Source organism: Salmo salar, chromosome ssa18, assembly GCF_905237065.1.
Source record: "Salmo salar chromosome ssa18, Ssal_v3.1, whole genome shotgun sequence".
Taxonomy (NCBI): domain Eukaryota; kingdom Metazoa; phylum Chordata; class Actinopteri; order Salmoniformes; family Salmonidae; genus Salmo; species Salmo salar.
The window spans coordinates 74,448,293-74,464,978 of NC_059459.1; the positions used below are offsets into that span (position 1 = coordinate 74,448,293).

The 16,686-nt window shown below is 43.6% G+C and overlaps 1 protein-coding gene across 1 annotated transcript in view; it reads right to left on the bottom strand.

The window, feature by feature from the left end:
* Positions 1–7: 7 nt before the first annotated feature.
* Positions 8–16,686, bottom strand: part of LOC106577890 (arrestin red cell) — a 100,389-nt gene continuing 83,710 nt past the window's right edge. Inside the window, exons 10-15 of the mRNA XM_045701535.1 lie at positions 15,743–15,815; positions 11,899–12,036; positions 6,599–6,682; positions 6,292–6,368; positions 6,138–6,192; positions 8–6,018 (exon numbers count right to left, since the gene is read on the bottom strand). Coding sequence (XP_045557491.1) covers positions 5,919–6,018; positions 6,138–6,192; positions 6,292–6,368; positions 6,599–6,682; positions 11,899–12,036; positions 15,743–15,815 — 527 coding nt within the window. The 3' untranslated portion in view covers positions 8–5,918. The remainder of the gene's footprint in view (positions 6,019–6,137; positions 6,193–6,291; positions 6,369–6,598; positions 6,683–11,898; positions 12,037–15,742; positions 15,816–16,686) is intronic.

The window sequence follows — 16,686 nt, forward strand, 5'->3', positions numbered from 1 at the left end:
AGACCTGTTTTGTATGTTAACTGTTTTTAAAAATTGACATTTTCTAAAATGCAGTACAAAATAAAGAAGCGACATATATTCTCCAATGCTTTTAAACCTTAAAAAAAAAAATGTCATTGTGATTTTGTAAAATTTTATTGACTAAAATAACATATTGCTTATACAGTATCTTGGTTTCCTTAATAACAATATACTTTGTCTTACTTTATCTGTGAATTTATTAAATTATCAGGTAGCGTTTAAGTATAGTTCTCTATGAATCTCAATTTTAGCAGTAGTAATAGTTCTAGTAGCTTAAAATTGTCCTTAAAATAAAATAGAAGTCGTGTCTCAATAGTCTACAAACCAACATGATTCCGTGCATTTCCATGGATACCTCAACTAAGGTGGAAGGGATCAAAAATAGAAGATCTTTGTTTTTAAAGGGGAAGTTCAGTATTTTACTGAGTGTTTTAGATGTTTCCTCAACCTAAAAGTAGTCTATGGAGAAACTAATCCATGGTTAAGTTGTGAAATACTGAACTTCCACTTTAAGTTTTTTTGTTTTTCTCTACACTTGACTGGTTTACAGACTGATGAGGACAATCACCATTCAGATTTACAAACAAAGGAAAAGCTGGTAACACAACTACCTGAAGTGGTCTCTTCCAAAGTCTTATAATGCCTTATAAACATTCACCTTATGATGCAGTCATAAAACATGATATAACTGAATTTTAAAGCAGGCACAAGAGGCCCCCTTAGCTGTGACATCATCAATATATGACAGCCTTTCATGCCTTATTTCTTTTACACAATTTCATCATCCTTTATGGCTGTTTATAAGGGTGCTATGAAGGTTCATAGGGCATACTGTGTCATAAGAGGCCACTTTAAATACAAAATAGCTCATTGTAACATTTACATGGTCCCTAAGAGAGCTTCTGGAGGTTCTGAATGTTCTATATCACTAAATTGTTCATAATGTTTTAAGACACTGCATTTTTAGAATGCCATGCGTCGATCCATTCATAACATGAACAGAGTATGACGTTTATCACCTTCTTAGGAACCTTTATAACCTAATTGTGAAGCTTCATGACTAGTGTGTTGTGATTGACATCATCACACCCATAGAAATATAATTACAAGAAGGGAAATAAACATTACTTGAATGGAGATGTCAATTCTAGAAATTGTATTTCTATGATTACACCCTGTTTACAACCTCAGCCTATGATGTCATCCTCTGGGTGTTAGTAACAGTATGGTGCATTCAAAGGGGTAAAAAGTAATGTGCAACATTGTTTGTTAACGTGACCATCAATATAAATCTCATTAACCATGGACAATTGTTGATGGGTTTACACAAGTTGAATGAGCCCACACATTTCATGTTAAGAAAAAACATTATTGTCATTGAACCAAAATGGCGACGGCTGCAATCAATTCAACACTTCTCATAAGAAGAGGCGATCAGTGTTGTTACATTGCATTTGCTGGCTTAGTCATTTGTTCCTCTTGGCTTGCCATAGTTGAAGCTTGTCCCTCTTTGAAACGGTACATTAGGTGGATAGTTTTCCCCTTTTATGTTATATACATATATAACCTGTTCAAACACCGTGATTTTCAATCTGATAAATGAGCCAAGTGTCAATCGATCAATCAATCCTCCCTATCTATCTTCATTCTACACCTAAACACCTTTACAGACATACAGTATACCCATAACTGACTGCAAAGTACTCTGTAATAGCCTATGAAGTGTCTACAATCTAGATTATACAGTAGTAGCCCATCTTTCCATATCCTGGTCCCGAGGGGCCCCTGGTTATTCTGATTTCCTATACATTTCAAAACAGAACTTATTTATCAAACTTAAAGTGGACTTATGAAACTACATTCAATTGATGAAGTATGTTTAAATTCAGTTTATAGATAATTGTAAGTTAACTAAGGGGTCCTTGAGAACCTGGATTTGAGATTCTGTGACTGATTATCCTATAAACTGGGATTCTGTGACTGATTATCCTATAAACTTGGATTCGATGACTGATTATCCTATAAACTGGGATTCTGTGACTGATTATCCTATAAACCATGGGATGATTCTGTGGCTGATTATCCTATAAACCATGGGATGATTCTGTGACTGATTATCCTATAAACTTGGATTCGATGACTGATTATCCTATAAACTGGGGGATTCAGTGACCTATTATCCTATAAACCGTGGGATTCTGTGACCTATTATCCTATAAACTGGGGGATTCTGTGACTGATTATCCTATAAACTGTGGGAGTCTGTGACCTATTATCCTATAAACCGTGGGATTCTGTGACCGATTATCCTATAAACTGTGGGATTCTGTGACTGATTATCCTATAAACTGGGATTCTGTGACTGATTATCCTATAAACTGGGGGATTCTGTGACTGATTATCCTATAAACTGGGGATTCTGTGACCGATTATCCTATAAACCTGGGATTCTGTGACTGATTATCCTATAAACCGTGGGATTCTGTGACTGATTATCCTATAAACGTGGGATTCTGTGACTGATTATCCTATAAACTGGGGGATTCTGTGACTGATTATCCTATAAACCGTGGGATTCTGTGACTGATTATCCTATAAACCGTGGGATTCTGTGACTGATTATCCTATAAACCGTGGGATTCTGTGACTGATTATCCTATAAACTGGGATTCTGTGACTGATTATCCTATAAACTGGGATTCTGTGACTGATTATCCTATAAACCGTGGGATTCTGTGACTGATTATCCTATAAACTGGGATTCTGTGACTGATTATTCTATAAACCGTGGGATTCTGTGACTGATTATCCTATAAACCGTGGGATTCTGTGACTGATTATCCTATAAACCGTGGGATTCTGTGACTGATTATCCTATAAACCGTGGGATTCTGTGACTGATTATCCTATAAACCGTGGGATTCTGTGACTGATTATCCTATAAACCGTGGGATTCTGTGACTGATTATCCTATAAACCGTGGGATTCTGTGACTGATTATCCTATAAACCGTGGGATTCTGTGACTAATTATCCTATAAACTGGGATTCTGTGACTGATTATCCTATAAACTGGGATTCTGTGACTGATTATCCTATAAACCGTGGGATTCTGTGACTGATTATCCTATAAACTGGGATTCTGTGACTGATTATCCTATAAACTGGGGGATTCTGTGACTGATTATCCTATAAACTGGGATTCTGTGACTGATTATCCTATAAACCGTGGGATTCTGTGACTGATTATCCTATAAACCGTGGGATTCTGTGACTGATTATCCTATAAACTGGGATTCTGTGACGGATTATCCTATAAACTGGGATTCTGTGACTGATTATCCTATAAACTGGGATTCTGTGACTGATTATCCTATAAACCGTGGGATTCTGTGACTGGTTATCCTATAAACTGGGATTCTGTGACTGATTATTCTATAAACCGTGGGATTCTGTGACTGATTATCCTATAAACCGTGGGATTCTGTGACTGATTATCCTATAAACCGTGGGATTCTGTGACTGATTATCCTATAAACCGTGGGATTCTGTGACTGATTATCCTATAAACCGTGGGATTCTGTGACTGATTATCCTATAAACCGTGGGATTCTGTGACTGATTATCCTATAAACTGGGATTCTGTGACTGATTATCCTATAAACCGTGGGATTCTGTGACTGATTATCCTATAAACCGTGGGATTCTGTGACTGATTATCCTATAAACTGTGCTCGGTCATTGGACTGCAGTGTTCTATAGTGAACACCTATTGGCTGTTGAGTTGAACGGAACAGTACGAATATTTACAGCAGTTGGTTCATATCACTTATCACCTGACTTTTTAATAATAAAAAATAAAACAATGTCTTAAGAATAAAATACAAATAATGGCAACATTTAAGTACGTATATATCTCTGGCGATTATTACAACAAAAATAAAATGTTTTTTCTCCATTAATTTCCCTCCCACCCCCCTTTCCTCCCACCCCCCCTTTCCCCTACTCCCTACATTGGTGATTCTGATGATTGAGGCTAAAGTTGGATGCTGGTAGGTTTAAGAGGTTGGTCAATGTTAAACTTACCACAATTGAGGTAGAAGTCACTCCCTAACCACAGATCTAGGATCAGATTACCCTACAACAGCATTTCCCAAACTCGGTCCTGGAGCCCCCTCTGGGAGCACATTTTGGGTTTTTCCCCAGCACAACACAGCTGATTCAAATACTCAACTAATCATCAAGCTTTGATCATTTGAATCAAATGATGTGTCGTGTTCGGGCAAAAAACAAAACATGTACCCCTTTGGGTCCAGAGGACCAAGTTTGAGAACCGCTGCCCTACACCAAAATAATGTTACCCTGTATCAGTGGAGGGGGAAACTTCCACCTTCAACCTCCTTTAAATACTCTATTGATAGACCTGCAGAAGACTACAGCTTTTCACACACCAGGGGGCACCCTTTGTGAGCTGTCCAAAAAATATCCTTTTGGCCAGGTCGATCAAAATGAATAAGGTTATATTGCGGCGGGACCTGATCCTAGATCAGCACTCCTACTCCTCTAGAAAACCACAGCTTTATAATTGGCCCAGTAAAGTACAGTAGGCTATCGTCATAGACATGAGCCCTGATCTTATTGACAGTTGGGTTCGATCAAACTGCCACCTGATCTACCAAGAAAACGACTTTGGGCAAATCATTAACGTAAAAGAATAGCTATTTATCGTGTTCATGGCATCCGCTGAATGTAGGGTGTGTGTGTGGGGGTGTGTGTGTGGGGGGGTGTGTGTGGGTGTGTGTAGGCTTTGCTGCCTGTAGTTGTTAATTAACAGAATACACTGTCTGTACATACGATCGCCTGCATCCTCATGCTGAATGCATCACACTCACACCCTCAGTGTAAGCACTTACAGTTATTGTCGCAGGGTGTAAAGTGCACAACACTAAAACGCTCACTGTAGCTGACTGTAAGCACACTGCACACACAGGACACTTACTCACTCCCTCACTGTGACGATATGTAATCGTTTCACACTTGCCATAAAGGGGTAAAGTATTGAGTTACATATTGGGTATAATGGGTGTCAAGGATAAGGTAAAGGTGTAATAATAATAGTAGCATAATAACAATGTAATTACAGTGTAATAACTGGTTATAACTATGTCATAACAATGTAATTAACTAAACTATTAAACTCATGTTCCCTCTAAGTAGTTGTGCAGCAACGCAGTCCTGTACATTACAGTTACATATAGGATTGCCTAAATTCCCCAAACTTTCCTCAAAATTCCCAGGTTTTCCCAGAAATCTTGGTTGGAAGATTCCCAGAATCAGGAGAGAATAAGTAGGAAATCCAGATTCTTCTGACCAGAATTTCTTGAAAATCTGGGAATTTGGGGAATTTTGCAACCTTAGGTACATGGTATTCCATCATGTAAATAATGACAAATGTATATCTGTCTGTCTACCCACTTCTTATAAAGCTGGGACCTATAGAGCATATAGAACATATAACATCAACCCTGAATCAAAGAATGGATCCAAAACATGTAGAAGGATTCCCTAAAACAGACACTGTGGACTCGACACTCCTATAAATCTCTCCATCTCTCTCTCACTCTCTGTTTCATCTCTCATTCTCTCTGTTTCTCAAACAAACGCGTGACAAAACGAAGGAGTAGAAATGGAAAATGCCATCAAAGATGTACAAGAAAGAAGAGAGAAGAAGACGAAGAAGAAGAAGTAGAAGGGGGGGAAATGAAAAATATAATATATATGAGTGCTCCTGCTCCCCCTTTCTGAAGTTGAGCCTACTGGCCTGGAGACAACATGAGACCAGGGACTCGCCTAGCACCTCTCCCCAGGTTCAGGTGCATGGTCCTGGGGGAGGGAGAGCTAGCACAAGTGGTCATCCTCATCCTTATCGTCCTTCGTTCCTTTCAGCCGCAGACGGGCAAAGTCCTCGAACACAAAGTCATCATCCTGAGAGAAATTACTGACAGAGAGAGGGAGGAGGGATGAAGGGAGGGAGAAGGAGGAAGAGAGATTAAAATTGTGTTCAACAAACAAGGTTACATTAAAATTTGAGATACACAAACGCTTTCTCTCTCTTACTTTGTCTCAAACTCTATCAGGTTACTGCCAACTGGGGCATCTGTTTCTGGGACGACTGTGAGTGAAAGTAATGACATTTCAAAACAGGTAAATATTCCCGCAAAACACTTTTCTAATACATATGTTTCTCTATTAAACACACATTGGTCTGTACCTGACTGAGGTCTGGACATGGGTAGGTCAGAGGGTTTGGGGTGCATCAGAACAAAAGGCAGCTCCACCGACACATCCCTGGACAGAGCACACACAGTTATGTTGGACCTGTGCCAGAACACACATTAGGCAGAGATGAACTGATACTCAGAGAACATTCCAGCGTAATCCAGGTGGAAACATTCACTTACAACCACTACATAAATCTATGTTAGACAGTGTTGGAGCCAAGATGCAGCCTACCCTCCGTGGGACAACACTAGTTTGAGCGTGGTGTGTGTGTGTGTGTGTGTGTGTGTGTAACGCACCCTCCGCGAGACACCACTAGCTTGACCTTGACTCTGTAGGACACCAGGATCCCCAGAACCTCCTTATTGGACACATCTTTCACTCTGGAACACATCAAACAGAAGCTCCTTATTGGACACATCAAACAGAACCAAACACAAACTAACACAACATATAGAGACCAGAGGACAACTGCAGGCATGTATATGGGCATGTATATGGGCATGTATATGGGCATGTATATGATGTTTTGACTAAATGGTATCGAGCTACGGATGGAAGTGAATTGTTCTTAGCAGGTTAGGAGAATTAGGTTAATAAGGTCAGAAAAAGGGTTAGATACAATTCTCTGTTAACCTGCCTTCGGTCCATAGCTGTACTCCATCTAGTCACAACCTTGATATTAGGCAGTTGTTTGTTTGTTTATCTGAATTCTGATGACTAATTTGGTTTCTCAAGAAGTCGCAAATTACCTGTGTGTGTGTGTTTCTGACCGTGTGTGTGTGTGATTCTATACATGTGTGTGTGTTTTTATACGTGTGTTTGTGTGTGTGTGATTCAATACGTGTGTGTGTGTGATTCTATACATGTGAGTGTGTGTTTCTATACATGTGTGTGTGTGTTTCTATACATGTGTGTTTGTGTGTGTATTTCTATACATGTGTGTGTGTGTTTCTATACATATGTGGTTGTGTGTGTTTCTATACATATGTGTGTTTCTATACGTGTGTGTGTGTTTCTATACGTGTGTGTGTTTGTGTTTCTATACATATGTGTGTGTGTTTCTATTCGTGTGTGTGTGTGTGTGTGTGTGTGTGTGTGTGTGCGTGTGTGTGTGTGTGTGTGTGTGTGTGTGTGTGTGTGTGTCTCAGATTTGAATGTAACCTTGCTTGTTGTTGTTTGTACATACAGTGCATTTAGAAAGTATTCAGACCCCTTGACTTTTTCCACATTTTGTTACATTACAGCCTTATCCTAAAATGAATTCAATAAATAAAAAAATCCTCAGCAATCTACACACAATACCCCATAATGTTTTTTAGACATTTTTGCAAATGTATTAAACATTTTAAACGGAAATACATATTTACATAAGTATTCAGACCCTTTGCTATGAGATTAGAAATTGAGCTCAGGTGCATCCCGTTTCCATTGATCATCCTTGAGATGTTTCTACAACTTGATTGGAGTCCACCTGTGGTAAATTCAATTGATTGGACATGATTTGGAAAGGCACAGACCTGTCTATATAAGGTCCCACAGTTAACAGTGCACGTCAGAGCAAAAACCAAACCATGATGTAGAAGGAATTGTCCGTAGAGCTCCGTGACAGGATTATATCGAGGCACAGATCTGGGGAAGGGTACCAAAAAATGTCTGCAGCATTGAAGGTCCCCAGGAACACAGTGGCCTCCATCATTCTTAAATGGAAGAAGTTTGAAACCACCAAGACTCTTCCTAGAGCTGGCCGCCTGGCCAAACTGAGCAATCGTGGTAGAAGGGCCTTGGTCAGGGAGGTGACCTTCCAGAAGGACATCCATCTCTGCAGCAATCCACCAATCAGTGTTTTGTTGTTGGTAGAGTTGCCAGATGCAAGCCACTCCTCAGTAAAAGGCACGTGACAACCAGCTTGGAGTTGGCCAAAAGGCACCTAAAGGACTCTCAGACCATGAGAAACAAGATTCTCTGGTCTGTTGAAACCAAGATTGAATTCTTTGACCTGAATGCCAAGCGTCACGTCTGGAGGAAACCTGGCACCATCCCTACGGTGAAGCATGGTGGTGGCAGCATCATGCTGTGGGGATGTTTTTCAGCGACAGAGAGACTAGTCAGGCTTGAGGGAAATATGAACAGACAAAGTAGAGAGATCCTTGATGAAAACCTGCTCCAGAGCGCTCAGGACCTCAGACTGGGGTGAAAGTTCACCTTCCAATAGGACAATGACCCTAAGCACACAGCCAAGATAAAGCAGGAGTGGCTTCGGGACATGTCTCTGAATGTCCTTAAGTGGCCCAGCCAGACCCCAAACTTGAACCTGATCGAAGATCTCTGAAGAGACCTGAAAATAGCTGTGCAGCGACGCTCCCCATCCAACCTGACAGAGCTTGAGAGGATCTGCAGAGAAGAATGGGAGGAACTCCCCAAATACAGGTGTGCCAAGCTTGTAGCGTCATACCCAAGAAGACTTGAGGCTGTAATTGCTGCCAAAGGTGCTTCAACAAGGTACTGTAAAGGGTCTGAATACTTATGTAAATGTGATATTTCCATTTTTTATTAGTAACAAATTTGCAAACATTTCAAAATATATTTTTGCTTTGTCATTATGGGGTATTGTGTGTAGATTGATGAGGAAAAAAAACAATTAATACATTTTAGAATAAGGCTGTAACGTAACAAAATGTGGAAAGTCAAGGGGTCTGAATACTTTCTGAATGTGGGTTCTCTCCTCTCTTCCTCTCTCTTCAATTCAATGGGCTTTATTGGCATGGGAAACATGTTTACACTGCCAAAGCAAGTGAAATAAAAAATGTACAGCAAACATTACACACAAGTTCCAAAGGAATAGTTCCAAAGGAATAGACATTTCAAATGTAATTGTCTATATACAGTTTCGTAACGATGTTTTTTCACTGGTCACAAATCTTGCTGCTGTGATGGCACACTGTGGCATTTCTTTGTGGATCTGTGTAATCTGAGGGAAATATGTGTCTCTAATATGGTCATACATTGGGCAGGAGGTTAGGAAGTGCAGATCAGTTTCCACCTCATTTTGTGGGCAGTGTGCACATAGCCTGTCTTCTCTTGAGAGCCAGGTCTGCCTACGGCGGCCTTTCTCAATAGCAAGGCTATGCTCACTGAGTCTGTACATAGTCAAAGCTTTCCTTAAGTTTGGGTCAGTCACAGTGGTCAGGTATTCTGCCACTGTGTACTCTCTGTTTAGGGCCAAATAGCATTCTAGTTTGCTCTGTTTTTCTTTTGTTAATTCTTTACAATGTGTCAAGTAATTCTCTTTTTGTTATCTCATGATTTGGTTGGGTCTAATTGTGTTACTGTCCTGGGGCTCTGTGGGGTCTGTTTGTGTTTGTGAACAGAGACCCAGGACCAGCTTGCTTAGGGGACTCTTCTCCAGGTTCATCTCTCTGTAGGTGATGGCTTCGTTATGGAAGGTTTGGGAATCGCTTCCTTTTAGGTGGTTGTAGAATTTAACGGCTCTTTTCTGGATTTTGATAATTAGCGGGTATCGGCCTAATTCTGCTCTGCATGCATTATTTGGTGTTCTACGTTGTACACAGAGGATATTTTTGCAGAATTCTGCATGCAGAGTCTCAATTTCGTGTTTGTCCCATTTTGTGAATTCTTGGTTGGTGAGCGGACCCCAGACCTCACAACCATAAAGGGCAATGGGTTCTATAACTGATTTAAGTATTTTTAGCCAGATCCTAATTGGGATGAAGAATTTTATGTTCCTTTTGATGGCGTAGAAGGCCCTTCTTGCCTTGTCTCTCAGATCGTTCACAGCTTTGTGGAAGTTACCTGTGGCGCTGATGTTTAGGCCGAGGAATGTATAGTATTTTGTGTGCTCTAGGGCAACGGTGTCTAGATGGAATTTGTATTTGTGGTCCTGGCGACTGGACCTTTTTTGGAACACCATTATTTTTGTCCTACTGAGATTTACTGTCAGGGTCCAGGTCAGACAGAATCTGTGCAGAAGATATAGGTGCTGCTGTAGGGCCTCCTTGGTTGGGGACAGAAGCACCAGCAAACCGTAGACATTTGAATTTAGATTATAGTAGGGTCAGGCCGGGTGCTACAGTCTCTCTGTCTCTCTCTCTCTCTGTCTCTCTCGTCTGTCTTTGTCTGTCTCTCTCGTCTGTCTCTCTCGTCTGTCTCTCTGTCTCTCTCTCTGTAATCTATGTCTCTCTCGTCTGTCTCTCTCGTCTGTCTCTCTGTCTCTCTCTCTGTAATCTATGTGTTTCTCTCATCTCTGTCTCTCTCGCCTCTCTCTCATCTCTCTCTCATCTCTGTCTCTCTCGTCTCTCTCTCGTCTCTCTCTCATCTCTGTCTCTCTCGTCTCTCTCTCATCTCTCTCTCATCTCTGTCTCTCTCGTCTCTCTCTCTCTCTGTAATGTGTTTCTCTAGTCTCTCTCTCTCTCTCTCTCTGTAATGTGTTTCTCTCGTCTCTCTCTCGTCTCTCTCTCGTCTCTGTCTCTCTAGTCTCTCTCTCTCTCTGTAATGTGTTTCTCTAGTCTCTCTCTCTCTCTCTCTGTAATGTGTTTCTCTAGTCTCTCTCTCTCTCTCTGTAATGTGTTTCTCTAGTCTCTCTCTCTCTCTCTGTAATGTGTTTCTCTAGTCTCTCTCTCTCTCTCTGTAATGTGTTTCTCTAGTCTCTCTCTCTCTCTCTCTGTAATGTGTTTCTCTAGTCTCTCTCTCGCTCTCTCTGTAATGTGTTTCTCTAGTCTCTCTCTCTCTCTCTCTCTCTGTAATGTGTTTCTCTAGTCTCTCTCTCTCTCTCTCTCTCTCTCTCTGTAATGTGTTTCTCTAGTCTCTCTCTCTCTCTCTCTCTCTCTCTCTCTCTCTCTCTCTGTAATGTGTTTCTCTAGTCTCTCTCTCTCTCTCTCTCTCTCTCTGTAATGTGTTTCTCTAGTCTCTCTCTCTCTCTCTCTCTCTCTCTCTGTAATGTGTTTATCTAGTCTCTCTCTCTCTCTCTCTCTCTCTCTCTCTCTGTAATGTGTTTCTCTAGTCTCTCTCTCTCTCTCTCTCTCTCTGTAATGTGTTTCTCTAGTCTCTCTCTCTCTCTCTCTCTCTCTCTCTCTCTGTAATGTGTTTCTCTAGTCTCTCTCTCTCTCTCTCTCTGTAATGTGTTTATCTAGTCTCTCTCTCTCGCTCTCTCTCTCTCTCTCTCTCTCTCTCTGTAATGTGTTTCTCTAGTCTCTCTCTCTCTCTCTCTGTAATGTGTTTCTCTAGTCTCTCTCTCTCTCTCTCTGTAATGTGTTTCTCTAGTCTCTCTCTCTCTCTCTCTGTAATGTGTTTCTCTAGTCTCTCTCTCTCTCTCTCTGTAATGTGTTTCTCTAGTCTCTCTCTCTCTCTCTGTAATGTGTTTCTCTAGTCTCTCTCTCTCTCTCTCTCTGTAATGTGTTTCTCTAGTCTCTCTCTCTCTCTCTCTCTGTACTGTGTTTCTCTAGTCTCTCTCTCTCTCTCTCTCTCTCTCTGTAATGTGTTTCTCTAGTCTCTCTCTCTCTCTCTCTGTAATGTGTTTCTCTAGTCTCTCTCTCTCTCTCTCTGTAATGTGTTTCTCTAGTCTCTCTCTCTCGTCTCTTACATGGTGCTGGAGGCCAGGTTGGTGTCTTCGTGCTTCAGCTTGCCGTCCAGTGCCAGGCCTCTCTTTTCCCGGTTGTTGGTGAGCGTGGGAGTCAGGGTGTACACCTTACAGAACGTACTGCTGGGGGACACCTGGTCACTGTGGAGGAGGTGAGAGAGAGAAAATGATTGATTATTTCATATGTGATTGGTTCCTACTCCCTCTTGTATAGGCATCCACAACGCTCTGGAAGCAGTAAGGAAAGAAGAGAGGAAAAGAAAGGATCTGTGAGATGCTGGAACAGGGAGGGAGAGGGGCATGGAAGGGGACTGGACTGGGAGAGAATCCTCTTCATTTCAGAGAAAGGATATTGGGTTTTGGGGCCAGTGGCTTCTTGTGGAGGACTGGATAACAGGGGACAAGGAGGAGAATTATCAGAGTGTGAGGTCGGGCATCTCGATTTAGGCCATGAGGGAATGTTTTGGTGGACCGAAAATCAAGCCAGGTACTGGGGTTGTGGGGAGGTCTGGGTCTGGGAGACAGGTACTGGGGTTGTGGGGAGGTCTGGGAGCCAGGTACTGGGGTTGTGGGGAGGTCTGGGTCTGGGAGACAGGTACTGGGGTTGTGGGGAGGTCTGGGTCTGGGAGCCAGGTACTGGGGTTGTGGGGAGGTCTGGGTCTGGGAGACAGGTACTGGGGTTGTGGGGAGGTCTGGGTCTGGGAGCCAGGTACTGGGGTTGTGGGGAGGTCTGGGTCTGGGAGCCAGGTACTGGGGTTGTGGGGAGGTCTGGGTCTGGGAGCCAGGTACTGGGGTTGTGGGGAGGTCTGGGTCTGGGAGCTCTGGGGGTTACGTCTTGGGCGGCCATTTTGGGTCAAGGCCTAGCCAGTCGCTCCTCCTCTACTCACCGGTTGGAGGCACGGCCCACAGACTTTTTGTAGGTGTCACATCTGTGCAGAACTACATCAGTCACCTGTAAAACTACAGTACAGGGGGAGAAAACACTGACTCTAAGATGTCATAACAAGGGGACAAGGGGCTGTGATGTTACTAGACGGGATAAGATGAGGTTACCTGGGGCCGTTGAGACGGGGTTAGACGGGGGGTGGGGAGGAGAGGAGTATTCTGGCATGGTAGTGCCAGCAGAAAGGGAGGTTGGGTGATGTCATAGAGGGTCATACAATATGAGGTAGAAGATATGCAGAAATAATACAACAATACTATTAAAAACACTACTGAAAGTGAGTGTCTGTATGGCCACACAATCTGTCTGCATTATTTCTCTCTCTCTCTCTCTCTCTCTCTCTCTCTCTCTCTCTCTCTCACAGACGAGACAAAGAAGAGGAGAAGGAGGACAAGAAGGGGACAGGGATGGAGAGAGAGGTTTGGAGAGAAGGTTACAGGGATGGAGAGAGAGGTTTGGAGAGACTGTTACAGGGATGGAGAGAGAGGTTTGGAGAGAAGGGGACAGGGATGAAGAGAGAGGTTTGGAGAGAAGGGGACAGGGATGGAGAGAGAGGTTTGGAGAGGTTTAGAGAGAAGGGGACAGGGATGGAGAGAGAGCTTTGGAGAGAGAGGTTTGGAGAGACTGTTACAGGGATGGAGAGAGAGGTTTGGAGAGACTGGGACAGGGATGGAGAGAGAGGTTTGGAGAGAGTTTAGAGAGAAGGGGACAGGGATGGAGAGAGAGGTTTGGAGAGAAGGTTACAGGGATGGAGAGAGAGGTTTGGAGAGAAGGGGACAGGGATGGAGAGAGAGAGAGTTTTGGAGAGACTGTTACAGGGATGGAGAGAGAGATTTGGAGAGAAGGGGACAGGGATGGAGAGAGAGGTTTGGAGAGAGAGGTTTGGAGAGAAGGGGACAGGGATGGAGAGAGAGGTTTGGAGAGAGAGGTTTGGAGAGAAGGGGACAGGGATGGAGAGAGAGGTTTGGAGAGAAGGAGACAGGGATGGAGAGAGAGGTTTGGAGAGAAGGAGACAGGGATGGAGAGAGAGGTTTGGAGAGAAGGAGACAGGGATGGAGAGAGAGGTTTGGAGAGAATGGGACAGGGATGGAGAGAGAGGTTTGGAGAGAAGGGGACAGGGATGGAGAGAGAGGTTTGGAGAGAGAGGTTTGGAGAGAGAGGTTTGGAGAGAGAGGTTTGGAGAGAAGGGGACAGGGATGGAGAGAGAGGTTTTGGAGAGACTGTTACAGGGATGGAGAGAGAGGTTTGGAGAGAAGGTTACAGGGATGGAGAGAGAGGTTTGGAGAGACTGTTACAGGGATGGAGAGAGAGGTTTGGAGAGAAGGGGACAGGGATGGAGAGAGAGGTTTGGAGAGAAGGAGACAGGGATGAAGAGAGAGGTTTGGAGAGGTTTAGAGAGAAGGGGACAGGGATGGAGAGAGAGCTTTGGAGAGAGAGGTTTGGAGAGACTGTTACAGGGATGGAGAGAGAGGTTTGGAGAGAAGGGGACAGGGATGGAGAGAGAGAGAGTTTTGGAGAGACTGTTACAGGGATGGAGAGAGAGATTTGGAGAGAAGGGGACAGGGATGGAGAGAGAGGTTTGGAGAGAGAGGTTTGGAGAGAAGGGGACAGGGATGGAGAGAGAGGCTTGGAGAGAGAGGTTTGGAGAGAAGGTTACAGGGATGGAGAGAGAGGTTTGGAGAGACTGTTACAGGGATGGAGAGAGAGGTTTGGAGAGAAGGGGACAGGGATGGAGAGAGAGAGAGTTTTGGAGAGACTGTTACAGGGATGGAGAGAGAGATTTGGAGAGAAGGGGACAGGGATGGAGAGAGAGGTTTGGAGAGAGAGGTTTGGAGAGAAGGGGACAGGGATGGAGAGAGAGGCTTGGAGAGAGAGGTTTGGAGAGAAGGGGACAGGGATGGAGAGAGAGGTTTGGAGAGAAGGAGACAGGGATGGAGAGAGAGGTTTGGAGAGAAGGAGACAGGGATGGAGAGAGAGGTTTGGAGAGAATGGGACAGGGATGGAGAGAGAGGTTTGGAGAGAAGGGGACAGGGATGGAGAGAGAGGTTTGGAGAGAGAGGTTTGGAGAGAAGGGGACAGGGATGGAGAGAGAGGTTTGGAGAGAGAGGTTGAGAGAGGTTTGGGGAGAGAGGTTTGGAGAGAAGGTTACAGGGATGGAGAGAGAGGTTTGGAGAGAAGGTTACAGGGATGGAGAGAGAGGTTTGGAGAGAAGGGGACAGGGATGGAGAGAGAGGTTTGGAGAGAAGGGGACAGGGATGGAGAGAGAGGTTTGGAGAGAGAGGTTTGGAGAGAGAGGTTTGGAGAGAGAGGTTTGGAGAGAAGGGGACAGGGATGGAGAGAGAGGTTTGGAGAGAGAGGTTTGGAGAGAGAGGTTTGGGGAGAGAGGTTTGGAGAGAAGGTTACAGGGATGGAGAGAGAGGTTTGGAGAGAAGGGGACAGGGATGGAGAGAGAGGCTTGGAGAGAGAGGTTTGGAGAGACTGTTACAGGGATGGAGAGAGAGGTTTGGAGAGAAGGGGACAGGGATGGAGAGAGAGGTTTTGGAGAGAAGGGGACAGGGATGGAGAGAGAGGCTTGGAGAGAGAGGTTTGGAGAGACTTACAGGGATGGAGAGAGAGGTTTGGAGAGACTTACAGGGATGGAGAGAGAGGTTTGGAGAGAAGGGGACAGGGATGGAGAGAGAGGTTTGGAAAGACTTACAGGGATGGAGAGAGAGGTTTGGAGAGAAGGGGACAGGGATGGAGAGAGAGGTTTGGAGAGAAGGGGACAGGGATGGAGAGAGAGGTTTGGAGAGAGAGGTTTGGAGAGACTTACAGGGATGGAGAGAGAGGTTTGGAGAGAAGGGGACAGGGATGGAGAGAGAGGTTTGGAGAGAAGGGGACAGGGATGGAGAGAAGGGGACTCACTCTGCCTCTTCCTGTGCAACAGGACACTTGTACTGAGCCGTACTGAACAGACAAATGTCAGCATACTGGCGAACTGCAGCAGGGGAGAGAGAGAGGGTTAACACAGCAGGAAAACACACACACACACACACACACACTGTAGAATACACGCTGTAGGAGAGAGAGGGACAGGAAGCATACCCATACAAACCTGTGTATAACGTACTACTGCAATATCAACCTTCTGTCTCTCATACTCTGAGTTGTCCTTATGTTAGGTCCTGATCTGGCTATGCCATATGGCTGTGGGCTACACTAGTTCATTTAGCAGACAAGATTTGCTTAGAATTCCCAAGGCATTATTTTATAGTATGAAGAATATAATTGAACAAAGCTGAATAAAATAGAAAGGGTCTTTTTCCTAAACGATTCAGAGGGAGTGAGCACATACGGCTATTCTGTGTTGAGCAGTTAACAAATTGATCATTTGAAACAGGTCCTCCTGTATGCTTCATTTAGAGTTAGAACCGCCACTGTTTGTGATACAGACGTTAGGCTATACATTTAGATGTTTAATACATTGTAAGGCTGCATGATGCGGCTCTAACGAGGGTTTGAAAAAAGTTTCATGAAAGGCATGTATGTGCTCTGTTTTTTTGTGCAGGCTGCACACACTTCATCAGTCTCTCATTCACAATTTGAAAAGCACTTGATAATATTCTCACCCATCAGACTATTCTCAATTTAATCTGGTCTTTACATACAGCCTACTAATAAATGTGTGGAATTCTTTTTTATTTAGAATAGCCCACACAAAAAAAAAACATTCATAGCCTGCACTCGAATAGCAAACGGAGGAAGCACTTCACCCGTTAACGTTTTTAATAAGCCGGGTAGGCTACACCGGTTGTAAAGCAGATTAATGTGGTTCATTTGAAGAATTGAGCACTTGGCTTATAAGAACA